General features: G+C 40.7%; 1 protein-coding gene and 1 long non-coding RNA gene across 2 annotated transcripts in view; one reads left to right on the forward strand and one right to left on the reverse strand.

The window, feature by feature from the left end:
* Positions 1–2,417: 2,417 nt before the first annotated feature.
* LOC130181308 (protein quaking-B-like) overlaps positions 2,418–23,043 on the forward strand; it is a 28,491-nt gene continuing 7,865 nt past the window's right edge. The window contains exons 1-3 of the mRNA XM_056395387.1: positions 2,418–3,147; positions 11,151–11,287; positions 11,727–11,843. Of these exons, the coding sequence (XP_056251362.1) occupies positions 3,006–3,147; positions 11,151–11,287; positions 11,727–11,843 (396 nt within the window). The 5' untranslated portion in view covers positions 2,418–3,005. The remainder of the gene's footprint in view (positions 3,148–11,150; positions 11,288–11,726; positions 11,844–23,043) is intronic.
* On the reverse strand, positions 15,843–19,286 carry LOC130181309 (uncharacterized). Its single transcript, XR_008829561.1, has 4 exons — positions 18,950–19,286; positions 17,479–17,501; positions 17,223–17,261; positions 15,843–16,123 (listed from the first exon to the last, which is right to left on the reverse strand). It is a non-coding gene; the product is annotated as an uncharacterized LOC130181309 (long non-coding RNA).

Raw genomic sequence — 23,043 nt, forward strand, 5'->3', positions numbered from 1 at the left:
CTCCACCAATCAGAGAGCAGGAGGTGGTCTGTGTGCTGCCTGACAGACGAGGCACAGGGGGAAGTGGCCTCTTCTCTGCCTGAAACATTCTTTGAGTCTGATGTGTTTCTGCTCCGAGAAACGAGTCTTCGGCCAAACTGACATCACAGACACAAGAAGAAGAAGTGTTGTTGTTTTATTCTTCCTCTTCTCCCCCCTCTCCTCACCCATCCTCCCCCTTCTCTCTTTCCTTTCCCTTTCCTCTCCTTTCATGCCTTTTCTTCTCCTCTCTGGCTCCCAGGCATCAGGGAGGGGGGAGGAAGGGGGGAGACTCTTTTCCATATGAAAAAGAAGAAAAACTATTAGGCAAATTAAAGTATTTAAAGCAACAGATTCAAACTAAGAAGTTTATTCACACTGACGCCTGGGAACGAACGAGAGACACTGACTCTCTCTCTCTCTCTCTCTCTCTCTCTCTCTCTCTCTCTCTCTCTCTCTCTTTCTGTCTCCATCTATAAAAAAGTAAAGTTTTATGTTTTCAATGTGAATCAAGCAAAAGAAACAGAGCTGGAAATTAAACATGTCTCCTTTAAGCAAACTTGTCTTTTAGTTCAATAAAGTTTTGGTTGAACCATGATGAAGGTCAGTCTTCAGGTTGGTGCTTTAATCCAACATTATTTAACTTCAGGTGGTGCAGGTGTGTTTATCTGCAGCCAATCAGAGCAGCCGATTGGTTCACCTGGAGTATAAAGGACGGAGGGCTGTGACAGGTTTATCTAGACACTTTTAATTTGTTAAATTTCAGTCACTGGTTCTACGTTGAGGAAGAGAGCCGCCATTTTGGTTCCACCCTCCCTCTCCTGTTTGTGAATGTTTTAGCTTCAGTTTTTGCTCCTGAAGTTAAATTATGATTAAAAGTTTGATCCTGAACAAAATGGCTCCTCGTCTAGTTTCATGTTTGTCCTTCGACTGAGTCTTAACACTGAACTTTTACATTTTTAAAAACTGACTATTTAAGTTTATTTTGTGTTTTTTATTCAACTTAAATTTTTGTTTTTAAGATAAAACAACTCAAAAAGATCCACAGAGAGTTTCTAGAATCAATTGAAAGTATTAAAATAATTCAATTCAATTCATGGAAATGAAAAAAAAGATTTTCTATCAATCACTTTATTGATTAATTGACTAATGCTTTCAGCTGATTGTATTCACTACTTGTCTGTAAGTGGTAGGCTGGAGCAGTTTGTCTGAGGTTCATCAAGTGGCACAGGGCAGGACAGGAAGCCCGGTGATGTCGACTTCAAAATAAAAGCTTGGTAAAATACGGAAGAAATGTTGGGAGAGAAAACAAATGAAAAACGAGGACATTTTTATTCTGTTTAATAGGATTTGATGTGTCTATGTCTTTTGTGACAATGTGATTCTTTAATTATTATTATCATTATTATTACTATTATTCATTTATTATTTTATTTATCTCCTCACTCTGTCCTGTTTTTTCTGTCTGTGTTGTTTGTAAAGTCCTGTTTTAAATAAAATTGAGTTTCAACTGAAATCAACATATAAAAATGATTATAAATAAGACAGCAATGAGTCCATTGATTATTGATTAACTTCCGGTGCTCGCAGTGGTGAAGAAATCCTTCACAAATGAACATTTTAGGGTTTTTCTCTGCCGTTTAATGAAACACAGATGATTCTATGACTTCTGTTATTTTCATATGATCCTTGTTTTTATGTTATTAAAAAGATTATTTGACTAAAATGGAGAAAATTTCCTGAGTTTGTTGAGTCTTTACTTTTTCTGTAAATGTAATGTTTCTGCTGTTTGGTTTATTATTAGAATCATAATCATTTAATATGAGCTTTAGTTAATTTTTAATGTTTTTTATCTGGTTTCTCTTGTTGTCTGTAAAAAGAGACACGACAAAAGAAACTTTATTTGTCTATATTTTATTTTTGTTGTAATGGTAAAAGTTCTGTGACAGAACAGAAACAAAATAAAACTTAAATGGAAGAAATAAAAAGAGGCTCCTGGAGAAGGAAGCTGATAAATCTGAGCTGATTTTTTTCTTCATATTGTTTAAAACCACTGAGCTGACAGCTGCAGTAAATCAACAGTGTTTTCTTATGGTGTTTAAGTAAAACATGATTATTTTATCTATCAGAGAACAACAGAGGATCTGTGTTCGGACCTGAGTAAACTGCCTCTTTGTTTGTTGCTCTGAATGGAGAGATGAATGTGTCCAGTGTCGATGTGAGAGCAGCTCACACTGAGGATCATTGTGTGTTTTCACAGCCTTTTGTTCTGAAAACTTCCTGATCTTTAGTTTAGTGATGCGAAACAGTGGTGGGCAATCGTCGGCCCAGATCTGGGGGAATCACGGCCTCCTCACTTTAATATTTCATTGTGTTCAGAAAAAGATCAGATCAACACGTTGATCTCTTATTCCCTGAAACACGAAACATTCAGATCATTAATGTGATTCTTTCAGCAAATAAAAGTATGCTTTTACTCTGAAGGCTCATGCTTTTACTCTGAAGGCGCATGCTTTTATTCTGGAGGCTGAGTTTCCTGCTGCTGAACTTTGTCCCCCTGCAGGTCCCTGCCTCGGTGTGTGTGTCTGTGCGTGTGTGAGAGTGTGCGTGGAGGACGGGACGGAGCGAAGGGACGAAGCCGCTGCTCGCCGACAGACAGCCGCTGAGCACCGGGGAGCTCCGGAGAGAGAGCCGGGGGGACAGAACCGGAGCCGCTGGAGCGTGTGGAGGGAGAAGACCCGGTTCTCCTGTGATCCGGATCAGTCCACCGGCCGGAGGAGAGTTTCATCTTCATAACTTGTGGGATTAAAAGCAGAACAAGAGGAGACAAGAGAAAAACCGCTTCGGGACCGGGTCTGGGTCCGCGGGTCTGGATTTATCTTCATGCTCTCCGCACACACAGGAGGTCCGCTGTGATCCGGATCCACTTTTGGGTCTTGTTCGGTGTTTCGTGTTGTTGGGGCGTGTGCGGGGGTCTTTGTCGGACCATGGTGGGGGAGATGGAGGGGAAGGAGAAGCCCAGGCCCAGTCCGGATTATCTGATGCAGCTCATGAACGACAAGAAGCTGATGAGCAGTCTGCCGAACTTCTGCGGCATCTTCCAGCACCTGGAGAGACTGCTGGACGAGGGTGAGACCCGGACCCCCTGTCCACCTGTCTGTCTGTCTTTACACCTGTCTGTCTCTACACCCATCAGTTTCTCTGTCTGAGTTTCATTAGAAAAAATAAAAAAACATTTTCAGATTCAGTTTTTCGAGAAAAACCAGAAGTCTGATCCCGATCTGTAAAAACACACATGAAACTCCTGATTAAAGTCATTTATAGTTTTAATGAAGCTAAAGTATTTAATAAGCAGCTGAATGACTTCCCATACAATATATGAAATTTGTGGACTATATGTCCCATACATCATATATGTCACCTATATTATTATCACATAAATACATCCTCTGGATATATGAAATACTCATAGTAAAACCTGTATATGTACATATATTAAAATATCTACATGATGATTTTTATATGGTATAACATATTGTGACCATATACATTATATATATTGTAAGTTTATTAAAACAACATACATATAAACATTTTTTTTGCTTTTTTCTACATTTTTCTAATTAATTTTGAGCAGTCTGTCTCAGACTTTTGGACCCTATAATATCAACATATACTGACAGGCTTTGGGATGGATATATATACAATATAAACGTACATACATAAACATATTATGTATATCTATATCTATATATATATAGATATAAATATATATATGATATTTGCATATAGGCTCTGTCAGTATCAATTAATAAAGAAGTTCATTGGCAACTATTCTGATAATTCATTCATCAATTCAGTCACTTTTCAAAAACCCTAAAACTCTGGTTCCAGTTTCTAAAATCAGCCTCAGACGACAATGTTAAAAACTAAAATACAGAATCTGCAACATGAAAATAAAATAATCAGGATCTTTTTCTTGATAGCGTTAGTGGTACTTTAAAACAAAAAACAAAATCAAATGAAACATGTTCAGAGAAAGCAATTGTTTTTCTGTTTTCATATGATTAGCAACTTTTTAAAAAATCCTAATTATAAGAAAACAGAATTAGTTTGTATCAAAGAAACTAAGAAGCTGATTTTAACGACTTCAATAAACATCGAGCTGTTTAATCTGTAAAAAGTTTCATCTTAAAAACACATTTCTGTTTATGAAGAAAATAAAATCACAACAAGATAAAAAAAAAAAGAAACAGCTAAAAGTTTAAATTCCCAGTGAGAATATTTCAGCCGACGTGTTTGTTTCACCTGCTGATTGGGGAACAGGTGAAGCCGCTGAGCAGAAACATCTGGAGCTGATCACAGAGTCACAGCCCACACACACTGAGCACATCTGGAACAGTTTGTTGTTTCTGCAGGGAGACGGCTTCACTGGTTTCAGACCGAATCTGAAGAGAAAAACCTTCAATGGATGAAAAAAGAAAACATGAACATTTACTCCACAACTGCACCGAAGTAAAAATCTGAGGTACTTGTACTTCACTCGAGTATTTCTACCACTACATGTATGTCTGAATCTGACTATGACTCAATCAGAATACTTTATTGATCCCCAGGGGGAAATAAAATAAAATAAATAAACCCATGTTGCAAAGTGTTTTACAGAAGGCAGCAAATTAAAACATGCAGCTCATATAAGGCAACAATCAGAAATACTGTTAAAGTGTCTTATTATTAGTGCAAATAAACCAGAGATAAGATAAAAATAAAAATAAGATGAACCTTTATTGATCCGCCGTAGAGGAAATTCAAACTGACACAGCAGCACAAGGGGACAAATGTAATAAAGAATAAAATAAGAAAAGGAACAGAAGCTATAGAATAAATAAGATAAATTAGAAATACTATATACAAAAACATATACAAATACAAAAAAGGCATTCTGTACATGTGCAAATAAGTAAGTATAAAGAATTTATGTTTGAGGCAGAGTCACCAGCAAGAGGGCAATAAAACCAAAAACCAAAAAGTTAAAGTTGTCAGTAAAATTCAGTGAAATCAGAGAAAAGCTCGATGATAAAAGTTTTAAGAAGAGATTTAAAAGAGGTCGGTGACTCTGAGCTGATTCCCTCAGAGTTTCAGGCTCTGACTGTGAAACCTCTGTCACCTATCGGTTTTAGTTCGGCCTCAGGAACAACTAACAGACGCTGTCCGAGGATCTGAGGCTACGAGCTGGTCACTGGAGGTCAAAGGTCAGATATAAAACACGGAGAAAGGAGATTTCAAAGCTGGATCTTGAACTCAGTTTTCTAAGAGGAACTGGGAGTCGGTGTCAGGAGGAGGAGCGTGATGTGGCCTCTTCTTCTGTTCTGTTCAGTCTGGAGCCCAATGATATATATTGATAGATTTTGTATTGGATTTTCGTGATGTGATCGTTTACTGAACATCAGTGTCGTCGACACGTCGCCTCCTCTAACCACGACTTTTATTACTTCATGTTGAACTGATTAACAACATGAGTGAGGACACGTCTGCACACACAACAGCTCAGTGTTGTGTTCATGATTCATACAGAGTGGGGAAGGGGGGGGGTACGGGGGGGTGAATGACCTTCAGACAGTCAACTGGTCGACACACACACACACACACACACACACACACACAGAGATCCCACATCAGGAAAATACAAACGTCTCTGACAAACGTGTCTGTTTTGATGGTTAGTTGACAGAAGCAGATTTATGTTTCACGTCTGCACTGAACTTTCCCAGCATCTCCTGAACGCACCACGCTGTATTCACTTTTTTTCTTCTGTACGTCTTCATCTGCTTCCCTCCTCCTCCTCCTCCTCCTCCTCCTCCTCGCTGACCTCCCTCTCTCTCAATTACACTAAGTGCAGCTATTCATCATTTAATTGGTCTAATTAATTAATTCAGGGGCTAAAATCAAGTGTGTGTGTGTGTGTGTGTGTGTGTGTGTGTGTGTGTGTGTGTAGGGAAAATCAATTTACCCAGAATTCCCTTTGGCTGGCGTCCCTGCTGTAATGGTCTCAGTTCTGCAGACAGACAGTAAAACCAGAGACAGAGTGTGTGTGTGTGTGTGTGTGTGTGTGTGTGTGTGTGTGTGTGTGTGTGTGTGTGTGTGTGTGTGTGTGTCAAAAACCCCAACATTTGTATAAAGAACAGCTTCACTGTGAGACCCACACGTTTCTATTTTGACGTCTTTCATACGACACGTTACAAAGAACATAAATAAAAGAAATATAGAAAATCGAAAATAAAAGATATAAAATAAAAATAAAATAAAAAATATAAAATAAAAGTATGAAATATGGAAAGATTTGGAATTGTAGGGGCCAAGTTTATGATTATATCAGATCCTCCTTCCCACAGGTCGTCTGTGCAGCATTTTATTATGACATCATAGTTAGGTTTTGTTGCTAGGCGACATCTAGTGGTCGTAGTAATGATGACAGGAGCAAAGCAAAACCAAGCCATCTGCATTATTTTAGTAACCATGGCGATGAAGGTAGTTACGCCGCTCTCGGTACAGTCCGCGTGTTTATTATTGTAACCATGACAACCAAGGTCCGGTACACCTGCGGCCAGATGGGACGTCTCTTCAGGAGACGCTCCTGTGGGTCGTATCAGAGGGTTGATGGTCGTTCAGGGTGGAGATAAGGACAGGTGACGCTACCTGGAGGGTGTGGGCGGAGTCTTTAACCTCACATCCTGGTCCTGGTCCATCCTGCTGTAGATGCTTCTCCTGCTTTGTTTCAGACAATCCTTAGTTTGTATTCCTCCGCGCCGGCGACCGTCAGAGGCGGAGGCCATTTTGTTTTCAGGTTGTTCGTCCGTCTCATTCTCGTGGACACGATATCGCAGTAACGCCTTGATGGAACTTCTTCAAATTTTGCACCAACTTTCACTTGGACACAAGAACAAACTGATTAGATTTTATGTTCAAAGGTCAAAGGTCAGTGTGAATTCACAAAACACTTTTTAGCCATAACTCAAGACTTCACTCAGCAATTATGACAACATTTTACACAAATTGTTATTACTTTATATGATTCTGGATAAAAAGGGATGTAACCTGAAACTTCTAGTTCTTCGCTGATATTCAGTGAAGTTTTGAGCGTCTTCTTCATCTGTACTAAATAGTTTTTTATCTCGTTGATGACGTCTCTCTGTGGACCTTGGATTATTTTGGACGTGGAGAGTCAGACATTTTGCTCCCTGTGTGATCAGGACTCAGGAAACCGGTTTCTGTAGCAGCTCAGACTCTTTCAGTTCTGGTTTGTAGTTTTTTCTTCCTTTTTAAAAAGCTTTTCTCTCAGTGAGACTCCTGCTCGGACGTCTGTCCTCAGATGTTGATGATGTTCAGGTCGGATTTCACCGTCCTCTGTGGATGTTGAGGTGTGTTCAGGATCATTATCTAGTCGCAGAAGTCCTCCTCTTTCCATCTTCATCGTCTTTACAGAGTGATGATGATGATGTTTGCTTCCAGAATCAGTTGATTTTTATCTGAATCTAAACTTCTTCTTCTTCTTCTTCTTCTACAAACACATCTTTGCTGATTGCTCTTGTTGCTGTTACGGTGGTCAGAGCTGCAGAGAGAATTACAGGAGGGCAGGGGGTCATGAAGAGGGGGCGGGTCAACAGAGACGGACACAGCTGTGGAGGCAACAGTCAGAGCCGGCGGCCATGCTGTTTTCAGGTTGTCCATCCCCACGTCTCATTCTCGTGGACACAATATCTCAGTAACGCCTCGACAGGACTTCTTCTAATTTGGCAAGAACATTCACGAGGACTCAAGAATGAAATGATTAGATTTTAGGGGTCAAAGGTCAAAGGTCATGGGTGTGGTGACCTCACAAAACACGGTTTTGGCCTTGTGAGCAGAATATCTCTGTAACATGTTGAAGGAATTTCTTCAAATTTGGTAAAAACATTCACTTGAACTCAAGGATGAACTGATAAGATTTTGCTGGTCAAAGGTCAAAGGTCAGTGTGACCTCACAAAACACTTTTTAGCCATAACTCAAGATTTCATGCAGCAATTATGACACAATTTCACACTAATGGTTCATATTTTCTACGACTCTGGATAAACAGGGATGTGCCCTGAAACTGATCTGAGTGGCGGAGGGATACGACCACGAGGAGGTGGTTCTAGTTGAAAATCACAGACATGAGAATAAAAACCAGGGGCCACCATGTTGTCAGGAGGTGAAAAGAAACGAAAACTAAAGGATAGAAATATGATCTATAAGAACATTACTTCTTTAACACTTGCAAACTCCTAAACTAAACAGTTTCTACAGTTTTCCGCTGGACATGAAAACCACAGTGTTGGTGTCCATATGTACAAAATGAGCTGCCAGAAGGAAAGTGTCAACTGTTTCTCCTTTGGGAAAGAACCTTAAAAAGAAAATAGATCTGAAGTTCTTTGAGTAAAAATGTATAAACACTTCATGTGTGGCCTTCAGCCAATCAGGACAAAGCTCTGTCGTCACAGTGGTGGTTCAGCCCGGAGACACTGCAGGCGCCGCGCTCCCGCCAGGTTCTAACGTCATGTGACACGTTGACGATCTGCAGGGAAACTTTCATTCGAACGCACCTAACATTACGGACTCATGATGGTCTGTGGCCTCATGGGAAATGGTGTTTTTCAAAGGTCGCTAAAACAACATAAATATTGAATAAACAGCGTGAGTCGTCATTATCTAAACATGTGAAGTCACATGACGTGTTGGTCCCAGGCTGAATGTTAATGTTGTGTTAGTTATTACAGTCGGTACAAACGTCAATGAGATTTCTGCTTCTGTTTTTATGTTTCTTTGTCCCCTTTCTTCATCCTCCTCATTCTCTCTCTTTCTTTGTGTCGGCTTGTCCTGAGGCAACACACACACACACACACACACACACACACACACACACACACACACACACACACACACACACACACACATACACATACATCAGACTGGCTCCAACAGAAGAAGCTGTCTGGCAGTTTTATGTGGAGCATCTTATTATTATCACAGCAGCATGGTGTGTGTGTGTGTGTGTGTGTGTGTGTGTGTGTGTGCGCTCCGCAGTAACGTTCAGAAACATCACGTGTTCTCGTTGCCGTGGCAGCGCCCCCTAATGTTGGGAGCAGGAAGTCAGGTGAGCCTGCAGAGGAAGGAGACTGTTGTTCACTTCCTGTTTCCTGCTGACACCAGACGTCTCATTAATTCTTTCAAACACTGTTTAATATTTAACGAGGTTTTTCTCTTTAATCACCTTGTTGTAGCTGAGCTCTTCCTGCTGTTTGCTGATGACGTCATACAGGAAGTGAAACTGAGAGTTAATGAATCAACAGGAAAAGTTTTTTTTCTTGGTTTTAAAGTTCGTGAATCACAGTAAATATGAAGTGAAGAGGTCAGACTGTGGTGATGATCAATACTTCACTGGTCAGTTTGGTAATGTCAAACGTGTCACGTTGTCATGGTGCTGTTGTTGTTGTTGTCGTGGAGCTCTGTTTCCAAAAGGATGAAGAATGAAACAAAACTCATCATGTGTGAGTCTGATCAATAACAATGATAAGACCTGTATTGACAGTGAAAATCTGTTTGTCGTAGTGTCAGGTTTACTCTTATCAATAATAATAATAATAATGATAATAATAATCTAACATCCAGACCGTGCAGCCTTGTTGTTTTATGGTATTGATTGTTTGAGTCTCGTGCTGCTGTTTGTGTTTTATTGTTGAGTTTTGTGTATTTTAAAGGTCAGACGCTGTAAACGACCTCAGACTGTAAAACCTGAGAAATGTTGCTCTGTCTCAGGTTTTATTCTGTTTTATCCCCGAAGAAATAAACAGGAAGTAAAATTATTTATTTAATGTTACACATGTGAGGAGGTCAAGCTAACAGTTGTTTCTGAATCCTGAAAATGTCTGTGCATCATCTGAACCATCAGGACATCGAGTTTTTCTGTGTGTGTGTGTGTGTGTGTGTGTGTGTATGTGTGTGTGTGTGTGTGTGTGTGTGTGTGTGTGTGTGTGTGGTCAGAGCAGGAAACTGATTGGACTTTTTTGAAAAGCTGACAAATCACTAAAAACATCAGAAGAAAAGAAAAGAGAGAAAGGTTTTAATAACAGAGACCATAAATCACCCTGACAGTTTAATCACACACACACATCACATACACAAACACGCACGCACACACACACACACACACACACACACAAACACACACACGCACACAAACACACAAACACACACACAAACACTGGAAATTACATTTTTAAGAGTTTGAATCTTTTTATATTGGCAGACTCACCAGACATTCAACAAGTCCTTCAACCTTAGTGACCATATAGTTTGTACCAAATCTTCGTCGTCATGGTTACGGTAACAAAACAATAGCCTACAATAACTCGTGGTTAAGGTTGAAGATGAAAGAAACAACGTTGACTTGGTTTGAAACAGGAAACAAACAGCAGTCTACTAGTTTCTGATTGGCTCAGCCTGAACGGTCCTGGCTCCTGATTGGCTCTCACAGAGCTGTCCTGGCCCATGATTGGCTGTGTGAGGCGGTGTTGTGAGGAGTTTGGTTGCTTTGAGCTGAATCAGTACACAGACAGCTTCATTAAGTTTCCCAGCATGCACAGGGAGGAAGAAATAAATTTTAGGGCTTTTAAGGTCAGGGATGGTGTGGGCGTCATAGCAACCGTTACTTGGGATACCGTCACTTCCTGTAGGAGATGGCAGCAGCTTCACTGTGCCTCTGAACCAGTGATGTATTGACAGATGTAATGCAGCGCCCCCACTCGGCCTGTGGTCACTCATGGTACTGCAACTACAAATCCCATAAATCCTCAGGGACGTCCTCGGTTACAGAAGCTCCAGCTGCAACAGGCTCAGTTATTACTCTGTGTTTTCATACATGGAGGGTTCATGTTTGTTAAAAAGTGAGTTTTGTTAGCGTAAAGTCTGGGGACCTGCGGGGAAATGCTACTGAGCATGTGCAGTGGAACATGGACGCAACTGACATCAACTGCCTTAAACTCTGCCGCTTTAACATTGTTGTGTGTGTGTGTGTTGCGTACACTGACATGTGTTGACGTGTTGTGTGTTTCAGAGATCAGCCGTGTGAGGAAGGACATGTACAACGACACTCTGAACGGGTCAGAGAGGAGCAGCGAGCTGCCGGACGCCGTCGGTCCGACCGTCCAACTGCAGGAGAAACTCTACGTTCCTGTGAAGGAGTATCCTGATGTACGTGTGTGTGTATGTGTGTGTGTGTGTGTGTGTGTGTGTGTGTGTGTGTGTGTGTGTTTGTGTTAAAGCTGCATGCTGCGTTCAGGATCAGTGTGTTGCCAATGAGTTAATTAATGTTCATTATTAAACACACACACAGTCAGTGTTTCAGCTCCTGCTGTGTGAGGAGATGATGTTGTCGTGTGTGCATGTGTGTGTGTGTGTGTGTGTGTGTGTGTTGTGTGTGTGTGTGTGATCCTGATAGCTCTTTACAAACATCATCAGAACCATATATAAAGTGATTAAAGTGGTTAATATGGAATGAGATGCACTGACCCACTACTACAAACCAACCAAACAGAACAGAAATAGGTCTGTATAGGAGAAGTGTATTGGCTGATAGATTGGCTGGTTGTCATGGTAACTCCCTCTCTCCCTCCCTCTCTCTCTGCATCAGTTTAACTTTGTGGGGAGGATTCTGGGTCCTCGTGGTCTGACAGCGAAGCAGCTGGAGGCTGAAACAGGATGTAAGATCATGGTGAGAGGGAAGGGATCCATGAGAGACAAGAAGAAGGTAACACACACACACACACACACACACACACATTTACACACATTAAACTAAATTTTCCCTCCATTACATCATGACGATTGACAGTTAGACGAGCCCTCTGATTGGCCGACTGTCACTCATGTAACAACAGGGCTGATGTCGGGTTGATCGGTGTTTGTTATGAGCCTGATGAGCCGCCGTCTGTGCTGAGGATGATGTAAGCGTGATGCCACAGCGTGATGTGACACCTGTACAGCTGTTTATCGTGTCTCTTTGTGGTGGTTTTGTGTCTGGCAGGTCTCTTCAGTATCTGTGACTACAGGCCACAGAGCGTGAACTCCTCTCAGTCTCTCAGTCGTCTCATGATTTACTGATGCGTTCATTATCTTCATGAAATAGGAAATATAAAACAAAACCACCTGAGGACTTCTGCTGAACAATTAGCAGAAGTGACTGAAGCCATAAAGTGAGTCAAGTGATAATAAAGTGAGTGAAGAGGAGGAAGAAAGAAAAAAAAAAGATTGGAAACTATTTCAAACATTTCAGGTCAAACTGCTGCAAAAACACACAACTGTTAACAAGGTTAGCCACCTGCTACGCTAACAGAGATACATGAGACAGAGGGAACAACAGGAGGTCAACAGAAAACAGATGGAGGAGGAAGAGGAGAGGAGGAGAAGAAACAGGAGAGGAGAGGAGGAGAAGAGATAAAAACAGAATGTGAGAGTTGTTGTTTCTGACTGACGTCCTGCTGAAACACACACAGGACTTATTTATTATCACAGCTCAGCTGTGCAGTGTGTGTGCGTGTGTGTGTGTGTGTGTGTGTGTGTGTGTGTGTGTGTGTGTGTGTGTGTGTGTGTAAATGATTGTCCAATCAGCTGCAGCTCCTCAGGTTACCGGGCAGATTAGACCTCAGTGTGTCAGTGTACAGGTCTGTTGTTGTTTTCAGGCTTGAAGACGTAGTAACTGTATGAGCTGGTGAACTGTGAGTTAGTTACAGCAGGTTTTTCTTTATCATCTCTCATCTGGTCTGTTTAATGTAACGTTAGTAACGGTCACTTTAGTAACGGTCACTTTAGTAACAGTCATTTTAATAACAGCAACTTTAGTAACGGTCACTTTAGTAACTGTCACATTAGCAACAGCAACTTTAGTAACGGTCATGCCAGTAACCGTCACGTTATAACCGTCACTTTAGTTACGGTCACTTTAGTAACGGTCACTTTAGTAACGGTCACTTTAGTAACTGTCACTTTAGCAACAGCAACTTTAGTAACGGTCATGCCAGTAACCGTCACGTTAGTAAACGTCACTTTAGTAGCGGTCACGTTAGTAGCGATCACGTTAGTAGCGGTCACGTTAGTAGCGGTCACGTTAGTAACCGTCACGTTAGTAACGGTCACGTTAGTAGCGGTCACTTTAGTAGCGGTCACTTTAGTAACGGTCACGTTAGTAACGGTCACTTTAGTAGCGGTCACGTTAGTAACGGTGACTTTAGTAGCGGTCACTTTAGTAACGGTCACGTTAGTAACGGTCACTTTAGTAGCGCTCACGTTAGTAGCGATCACGTTAGTAGCGGTCACTTTAGTAGCGGTCACGTTAGTAACCGTCACGTTAGTAAACGTCACTTTAGTAGCGGTCACTTTAGTAGCGATCACGTTAGTAGCGGTCACTTTAGTAGCGGTCACGTTAGTAACCGTCACGTTAGTAACGGTCACGTTAGTAACGGTCACTTTAGTAGCGGTCACTTTAGTAACGGTCACGTTAGTAACGGTCACTTTAGTAGCGCTCACTTTAGTAACGGTCACGTTAGTAGTGGTCACGTTAGTAGCGGTCACGTTAGTAACGGTCACGTTAGTAACGGTCACTTAGCGGTCACGTTGGTAACGGTCACTTTAGTAGTGGTCACGTTAGTAGCGGTCACTTTAGTAGCGCTCACTTTAGTAACGGTCACGTTAGTAAACGTCACTTTAGTAGCGATCACGTTAGTAGCGGTCACGTTAGTAACGGTCACGTTAGTAACGGTCACTTTAGTAGCGATCACGTTAGTAGCGGTCACGTTAGTAACGGTCACGTTAGTAGCGGTCACTTTAGTAACGGTCACGTTAGTAGCGGTCACTTTAGTAGCGGTCACGTTAGTAACGGTCACTTTAGTAGCGTCACTTTAGTAACGGTCACGTTAGTAACGGTCACTTTAGTAGCGGTCACGTTAGTAGCGGTCACTTTAGTAACGGTCACGTTAGTAACGGTCACTTTAGTAGCGGTCACGTTAGTAGCGGTTACTTTAGTAGCGGTCACTTTAGTAACGGTCACGTTAGTAACGTTAGTAACGGTCACGTTAGTAGCGGTCACTTTAGTAGCGGTCACGTTAGTAGCGGTCACTTTAGTAGCGGTCACTTTAGTAACGGTCACGTTAGTAGCGGTCACTTTAGTAGCGCTCACTATAGTAGCGGTCACTTTACGGTCACTTTAGTAGCGGTCACGTTAGTAGCGGTCACTTTAGTAGCGGTCACTTTAGTAACGGTCACGTTAGTAGCGGTCACTTTAGTAGCGCTCACTATAGTAGCGGTCACTTTACGGTCACTTTAGTAACGGTCACGTTAGTAACGGTCACGTTAGTAGCGGTCACGTTAGTAGCGGTCACTTTAGTAACGGTCACCTTAGTAGCGGTCACCTTAGTTGCGGTCACGTTAGTAGCGGTCACTTTAGTAGCGCTCACTTTAGTAACGGTCACGTTAGTAGCGGTCACTTTAGTAACGGTCACGTTAGTAACGGTCACGTTAGTAGCGGTCACGTTAGTAACGGTCACGTTAGTAGCGGTCACTTTAGTAGCGGTCACGTTAGTAACGGTCACTTTAGTAGCGTCACTTTAGTAGCGGTCACGTTAGTAACGGTCACTTTAGTAGCGTCCCACTGAGCAAAAAGTGGTCCAAAACACGTCAAAAAGACGTGATATCCGAACATCCAGAAGACGTTCTCAGAGGAGCCAGAATGAAAGTTTTTAATACGTCTTTCCCGGACGTTTTAAAGATGTCTTTTCTAGACGTTGTATAGATGTCATAAAAGTACGTGTTAAAGACGTGATATCCGAACATCCAGAAGACGTCCTCAGAGGAGCCAGAATGAAAGTTTTTAATACGTCTTTCCCGGACGTTTTAAAGATGTCTTTTCTAGACGTTGTATAGATGTCTTTTCTAGACGTTTTAAAGATGTCTTTTCTAGACGTTGTATAGATGTCTTTTCTAGACGTTTTAAAGATGTCTTTTCTAGACGTTGTATAGATGTCATAAAAGTACGTGTTAAAGACGTGATATCCGAACATCCAGAAGACGTCCTCAGAGGAGCCAGAATGAAAGTTTTTAATACGTCTTTTCCGGACGTTTTAAAGATGTCTTTTCTGGACGTTTTATAGATGTCATAAAAGTACGTGTTAAAGACACAATTATTGGACATCCAGAAGACAATATCCATGAGGGCAATATAGGCCACATCTTTTCAGGACATTAAACGTTAAAAATTCAAACTTGGTTACTAATGAGAACAGCTTATAAAAGTAGTACCCTTCACTGACATGAATGAAATGCACACACTACAATTAACCACTACTGTCCTGTACTGATTAGATGAGTGATGACCAGAGTTGCTAATCAGATATTAAAAAATGGATAAACGTTAAAGATAATTAGTATAAAGTTCCACTGTCCTCAAATTGACACAAACATAAAAAGTGAAGAATGCATGTTTGAGCAGAAATAGACAACTTGGATCTGTGTGTGACAGTGAGTGAGTGAGCATTCATTCTTATATGATATGATATAGTATCACTTTCTGTTTGATCATCAATGACTCAACAGTTGTCGACACACAGTATCCATATTTGTCTACAACACATAAAAGTATTGGACTTCATTAATTATCGAAGTGAACATCTAATACATCTAATAGTTACAACCTCCCCACTGGGGTGAGCTGTAACACTGCTGGGGATAGATGTAAGGATGACAGGTAATTAGCCGATTTAAGATTCACACTATCCAATTTTATTCAAGAACTTTGATGAAAAGCCACGAACACATTTAAAATACATTGTACAACAGTGAACATTGAATAAAACGAAAATAACAAAACTATTAATATATAAAAGTATTTAAAATTAGAAAAGAGTAAAAATTTAGTTGCTAACAAGACCTAATTGTAACCTCCTCCTCCAACTCGTCCCGGGGCATGCTTCAAGTGATCTGCAGCTGCAGATCTGATTTGCGCCTCCGTCGCAGCAGAATCCCATTGCATAACAGCAGCTAAAATAAAAAAGAATAATATCAAAAAACAAACAACAAAAAAATCATGTGAATACATCCTCAGAGGAGCCAAATTGAAAGCCTGTGTCAATACATAATGATGCTACTGTTCAGAGGCCCGTGTCAGAAAGCAGGTTTATAGTGAAAACTCTGAGTCTGTTAACCCTAAATGAGGGAAACTGGGCTTTCCATTTCAGAAAGGGAGGAAAATCACACCTGAGAAACTGAAGTAAGTTAACCTCTGAGTATGACTATGGTAACTGAATCTATGAACCTAACCTTGTCAGGAGCAGGTTTCTTCAATGAACCTTGAGTTTCTCTCCGTCTCCGTATTTTGTAAATGGCTAAAATAAATTAGATTTTTAACATTTATATTAAAACTTTTTTTTATATCTAAACTTCTGTATGAACAACCATTTCCATCAACTATAACTCATGTGGCACATTGTGTTAGCTAATCACTCGTCCCATGCTAATCACTCGTCCCATGCTTCATGGGTCCTCCATTTGCAGCTTCATTAATTGACCCTTTGCTAAGCACCTCCCTTAAAAAACTAAGACGTCTCGAAATTAATAGTAAGTTACTTATGTTTAAACTTTAAGTCGAGTCACTGTGTTGTAGGCTACTTGAGCACAAGAAATACTTGTAACATTAATTGCTAGGCAGAGACACGTTCTGACATATTGATATTTTGTGATCGAACGCCCTATACCTGACTATCCCAGTCCTGTGACTGCTCTCCCTTCGTAAATGTATGTTTGTGGAGTTTGGATCACACAGCAGACATTTGTCAAATGCAGCGCAACTGAAATGATGGTGGAGGACTGCTTTACATATCATTATGGTTAAGAAAATGTGGTCCGTGGGGTGTGAAGTCTCTGTTGCTGATAAAGTGCATGGCTCCATTTAGTCACATTTTGCAACCATTTTACTGTAACAGTTACTGTATCCACAAGGTATGCGCTGCCCTTCTTTCACTCAACAAGAGAAGGGGGATTGAGACGGTGCCTGAACGCGGGTGGGACTCAGTCAGTCATGATCAACAATGCTAGTTATCTGCATGCTGATTTTATATATACGATGAATGGCTATACTTACATGCAGTGGACCTCTCCCTGCTGTATGACTTAGATGAACCTGAAAAGTCAACACCAGAATATTCAGTCAGTCACGATCAACAATGCTAGTTATCTGCATGTTGATTTAATTCTGTGGGGAAACAGTGTAGGTAGCTTGTATATTTTCTCATTTTAAAAGAAAATCACAACAATTTAATTCAAGCAATATAGAGAAACTCTTCCACAAAGCTGAATGATAACAAAATGTCAAGGACATGTCTTAATAGTGAACTTACCTGGTTGGCAGCTCTTCTTTTCTCTATGAAGATATAAAAAACATATTTATCAAGTGTATTAAGATGTCAGAAAAACATTTTGCATTAAAATGAATTGTTACATTCTACAATGGCGATGTTAAGTACAACAAATTAGACTAATAGCTACATGATGATACAAGAAAATAAAGTGAAACTGCAGACTGATCACATACAAAACTATATTAAAGGACCAGCCAGACAACTGAAAATACTGAATTATTCAAAATATTCTCTACAGAATAACCATGGTGGGGTTGATGACCATCTGTCAACTGTGCATTACCTCTGTAGGACACATAAGTCTAATTAAACAAGGGCATTAAAAGAACACAACAGTAGTTAGACATTGCAGCAGCTAATACTAGCTGAGGACTGTGGTAAACTGTGCACTCTAAAGCTTTCACACGAATTGTATTTTGTATTTCTTAGACGTGTCATCCTCAACAACTAAGTATTTCAAAATAGACAGCAGCGTGAGTTGTCTGTGTTGAGTCTCGAGAAGTTTAAGCTTTGCGACAGCTGGCTGTCACGGAAATTGAGGACAGGGGAGTTTGGAGTGGGCATGTCAGATCAGTAGAATTAAAACCACCATAATTTACAAAAAGATCACACCATCTGATAATTTAAAGATTATATGAAGATTTATATTATGACATCTAACATGACAATTTTAAGATTTCCAACTAAACACAAAGTTACTGTCTTATTTATGATAGGAATACTTCTTTCGACCTCATCTTCCTCAGGTAAAGAAGTAAACATACAGCTCGACATTCTCTACTTAAAAGATAATGTTCCCAGTCCGTCTCAATGAGTCATTACGAAATATTATATACTCTTACTGTCCCTTAGGCTAGCCCCTGCACATTCAGCTTTTCCAGTTCACACGGCCCATTCTAGCCAGCATAGGCTGGCTCTCACTAACTGTCACTCGCACACACAGCCTCTGGCCTTAAATATATGTAGAAAATCATATGAAAAACTATATTATTTTTCGTACTAAAACAAATTAAATTATTCATAAAGGGAAAAGTCTGATATGAAGCCTACCGCACTCCCATTTAAAACAGATAACATTAGCTTTTGTGCATCCAAAAAAAGCAGATTTTGAATTTAGGAATAAACAGCAATATAACGTTTTTAACCTGGATGCATAAAATAATAAGAGAGTTAGGAAGCACATTTCCTCTAACTGCAAAACTACCTGATCTGTAAATGTTGCCTGTAGTCACAACCAAGTTAACCTAACGGCCCAAGTGGCGCTAACATTATGCTAACGTTATACGAAGCGGTTTGCTAGCAGGCGCCAAAAAAAAAAAAAATTCTAGCAAACGTTGTTTTCCAAGTCGTATGTACAAAATGAGACTTGATAAATTGCCTAACAATGTCATGTGTGTTTTACAAAGACTTTCGTTTTAGGGTTTTATGGAAGTTTAGTTTAATTTCTTACCTTACGATCTGCACGAGCCGAGTAACTGCCAAGTCCACTGTGTGATTGTACAATTCCTTGCAGACTTCATATCCATCCGTGCGACAGCACTATAGAAAACTTTCCTGGCAAGTTGGCTCGATTAAAAAAGCAATGTCATTTCATAAAAGGTTGAAATAGTCGTTAAAGGCAATGTTAACCACTACGAGTCCCAATTAAATTATTAATCACCACTATAAAAGTAGAACTACTTTCACAGCGGAAGGATATCAGTCTGGTAACAAGAACGTGATTGGTTAATTCAACCGAACTTTATTAATACCGTACGACCTTACAGCCCAAAATGTTTTAAATACCAAACCACAGAGACAGTTGTTAAATAAAAAATATTCTATATTCTATATTCTATAAAAAAATGACAAATTATTATTAACAAACGGGGAATATGTGGATAAATAGATTAATTCAAGTTATTGATGTTAGGATGGCTGCCGGTACTGCATACGGAAAACGTTTTTTTTTTTTTTAATCTCTGAATCCGGAGGCAAAACCTGCCCAAATCAGGAATAACTCCTCAACCATATGGCCTATATTCATTATTCTGGTCACTTTTGAAAGAAGCTAACATGAATCCATGGTATTTAAACCATTTCTATAGAGTCAAGATGCAACAAAGGAATTTTTTTATCCTTGCCTTGTAAAAATGCACTATAACAATAAAGCACTATAACCATTAACCAAGTTCCAGTAGCCAATTTTTCTGCTGAATTTGTTTTCCAACTCCTATACAACAATTGTAACTGTAAACCTGATGGAAATACACCAAAATGCAACATTTATGATGAAAATATATATATTTTCCCAGGTACTCAGGTTTTGGCTTAGTCTCTGTGATTTTGAATTCAAACTACTATTTATTTGCATGGCAACAAGTTGCAAGTAACATAAACCTCCAAAAATCATTGAAGTATTACTAAAAACAATGAATATTGCTGAGTATTGGTTAATTTTTAAGAAGTCTATGCTGTACAGGCAGATCAATGGAGAACAGCCATTGAAACCTCACTCTTCATGACAAAAAAACAGCTCTAAGGGGCCTGCCTTGCCTCACTCAATGTAATTTATTAACTAATTCAGGCTGTCATATAGACGTCCAGATTGTGGCCTATCGGAATGTCTCATTTACACTAGTTCTGGTTGTCTGTAGCCGTCCAAAATTGGGCCAGGATGGACGACTTTACTCAGTGTCATTTATCAACTAAATCAGGCTGTCAAATAGACGTCCAGATTGTGGTCGGTCAGAACGTCTCATTTCAACTAGTTCTGTCTGTAAGTAGACGTCCAAAATCGGGCCAGGCTGGACTACTTCACTCAATGTCATTTATCGACTAGTTCAGGCTGTCATATAAACGTCCAGATTGTGGCCTGTCAGAACGTCTCATTTCAACTAGTTCTGTCTCTAAATAGACGTCCAAAATTGGGCCAGACTGGACTACTTCACTCAATGTCATTTATCGACTAGTTCTGGCTGTCATATAGACGTCCAGATTGTGGTCGGTCAGAACGTCTCATTTCAACTAGTTCTGTCTGTAAGTAGACGTCCAAAATTGGGCCAGGCTGGACTACTTCACTCAATGTCATTTATCGACTAGTTCTGGCTGTCATATAGACGTCCAGATTGTGGTCGGTCAGAACGTCTCATTTCAACTAGTTCTGTCTGTAAGTAGACGTCCAAAATTGGGCCAGGCTGGACTACTTCATTCAATGTCATTTATCGACTAGTTCTGGCTGTCATATAAACGTCCAGATTGTGGCCTCTCAGAACGTCTATTTTCAACTAGTTCTGTCTGTAATTAGACGTCCAAAATTGGGCCAGGCTGGACTACTTCATTCAATGTCATTTATCGACTAGTTCTGGCTGTCATATAAGCGTCCAGATTATGGCCTGTCAGAACGTCTCATTTCAACTAGTTCTGTCTGTAAGTAGACGTCCAAAATTGGGCCAGGCTGGACTACTTCACTCAATGTCATTTATCGACTAGTTCAGGCTGTCATATAAACGTCCAGATTATGGCCTGTCAGAACGTCTCATTTCAACTAGTTCTGTCTGTAATTAGACGTCCAAAATTGGGCCAGGCTGGACTACTTCATTCAATGTCATTTATCGACTAGTTCTGGCTGTCATATAAGCGTCCAGATTATGGCCTGTCAGAACGTCTCATTTCAACTAGTTCTGTCTGTAAGTAGACGTCCAAAATTGGGCCAGGCTGGACTACTTCACTCAATGTCATTTATCGACTAGTTCTGGCTGTCATATAGACGTCCAGATTGTGGCCTGGACGGACGGACGTGATATCAACTAGAATTGGACGTCCACAGACGTTGCTTGCTCAGTGGGGTCACTTTAGTAACGGTCACGTTAGTAGCGGTCACTTTAGTAGCGGTCACGTTAGTAACGGTCACTTTAGTAGCGTCACTTTAGTAGCGGTCACGTTAGTAACGGTCACTTTAGTAGCGTCACGTTAGTAACGGTCACGTTAGTAGCGGTCACTTTAGTAGCGGTCACTTTAGTAACGGTCACGTTAGTAGCGGTCACTTTAGTAGCGCTCACTATAGTAGCGGTCACTTTACGGTCACTTTAGTAGAGGTCACGTTAGTAGCGGTCACGTTAGTAGCGCTCACTTTAGTAACGGTCACGTTAGTATCGGTCACTTTAGTAACGGTCACGTTAGTAACGGTCACGTTAGTAGCGGTCACGTTAGTAGCGGTCACGTTAGTAGCGGTCACTTTAGTAGCGGTCACGTTAGTAACGGTCACTTTAGTAGCGTCACTTTAGTAGCGGTCACTTTAGTAACGGTCACTTTAGTAGCGTAGTAACGGTCACGTTAGTAGCGGTCACTTTAGTAGCGGTCACGTTAGTAGCGGTCAAATAGTAGCGCTCACTTAGTAGCGCTCACTTTAGTAACGGTCACGTTAGTAGCGGTCACTTTAGTAACGGTCACGTTAGTAGCGCTCACTTTAGTAACGGTCACGTTAGTAGCGGTCACTTTAGTAGCGGTCACGTTAGTAGCGGTCACTTAGTAGCGCTCACTTAGTAGCGCTCACTTTAGTAACGGTCACGTTAGTAGCGGTCACTTTAGTAACGGTCACGTTAGTAGCGGTCACTTTAGTTGCGGTCACGTTAGTAACGGTCACGTTAGTAACGGTCACTTTAGTATACTAACGTGACCGCTATAGCGGTCACGTTAGTAACGGTCACTTTAGTAGCGCTCACTTTAGTAACGGTCACGTTAGTAACGGTCACGTTAGTAGCGGTCACTTTAGTAGCGCTGACTTTAGTAACGGTCACGTTAGTAACGGTCACGTTAGTAGCGGTCACTTTAGTAACCGTCACGTTAGTAGCGGTCACTTTAGTAACGGTCACTTTAGTAGCGCTCACTTTAGTAACGGTCACGTTAGTAACGGTCACGTTAGTAGCGGTCACTTTAGTAGCGCTGACTTTAGTAACGGTCACGTTAGTAACGGTCACGTTAGTAGCGGTCACTTTAGTAACCGTCACGTTAGTAGCGGTCACTTTAGTAACGGTCACTTTAGTAGCGCTCACTTTAGTAACCGTCACGTTAGTAACCGTCCCTTAGGTGACAGCAACACCCTTTGAAGTATTGTAAATGAATGTTTTGAATGTTGGTACGAGTTGTGGTTCGTCAGGTTTGTCTCTTGTCTTGTTTTGTACACTTGTAGGAACAAGATGTTGTGTGTTGATCAGTCCTGGTTGTGATGTGTATTTTTCTTTTGTAATAGACAGTTTGTTATTCATCGGTGGTGGAAGTTCACATGTCAAACTTCACAAAGGTGAAACTGTTTGAGGACTTTACTTCACCCTGCGAGTGGATCCACTGATCTCAGTGATTCTATTGGATGAAATGAAGTCACCTCTAAATGCTGCTGTCAGACCTTCAGCTGTCGAGTGGGAGCAGTTATTTCGGTAGTCCAGGAAGGAAAGATCCAATCAGCCATTTCTGTGTCTGTCAACCCTCCCTGTTCACTGTGATTTATAAATGATGATTATTAATAAACAACTGAAGGAAAAATTTACACTACAACTCCCAGAATGC

This window comes from Seriola aureovittata, chromosome 14 (assembly GCF_021018895.1).
Source record: "Seriola aureovittata isolate HTS-2021-v1 ecotype China chromosome 14, ASM2101889v1, whole genome shotgun sequence".
Lineage (NCBI taxonomy): Eukaryota > Metazoa > Chordata > Actinopteri > Carangiformes > Carangidae > Seriola > Seriola aureovittata.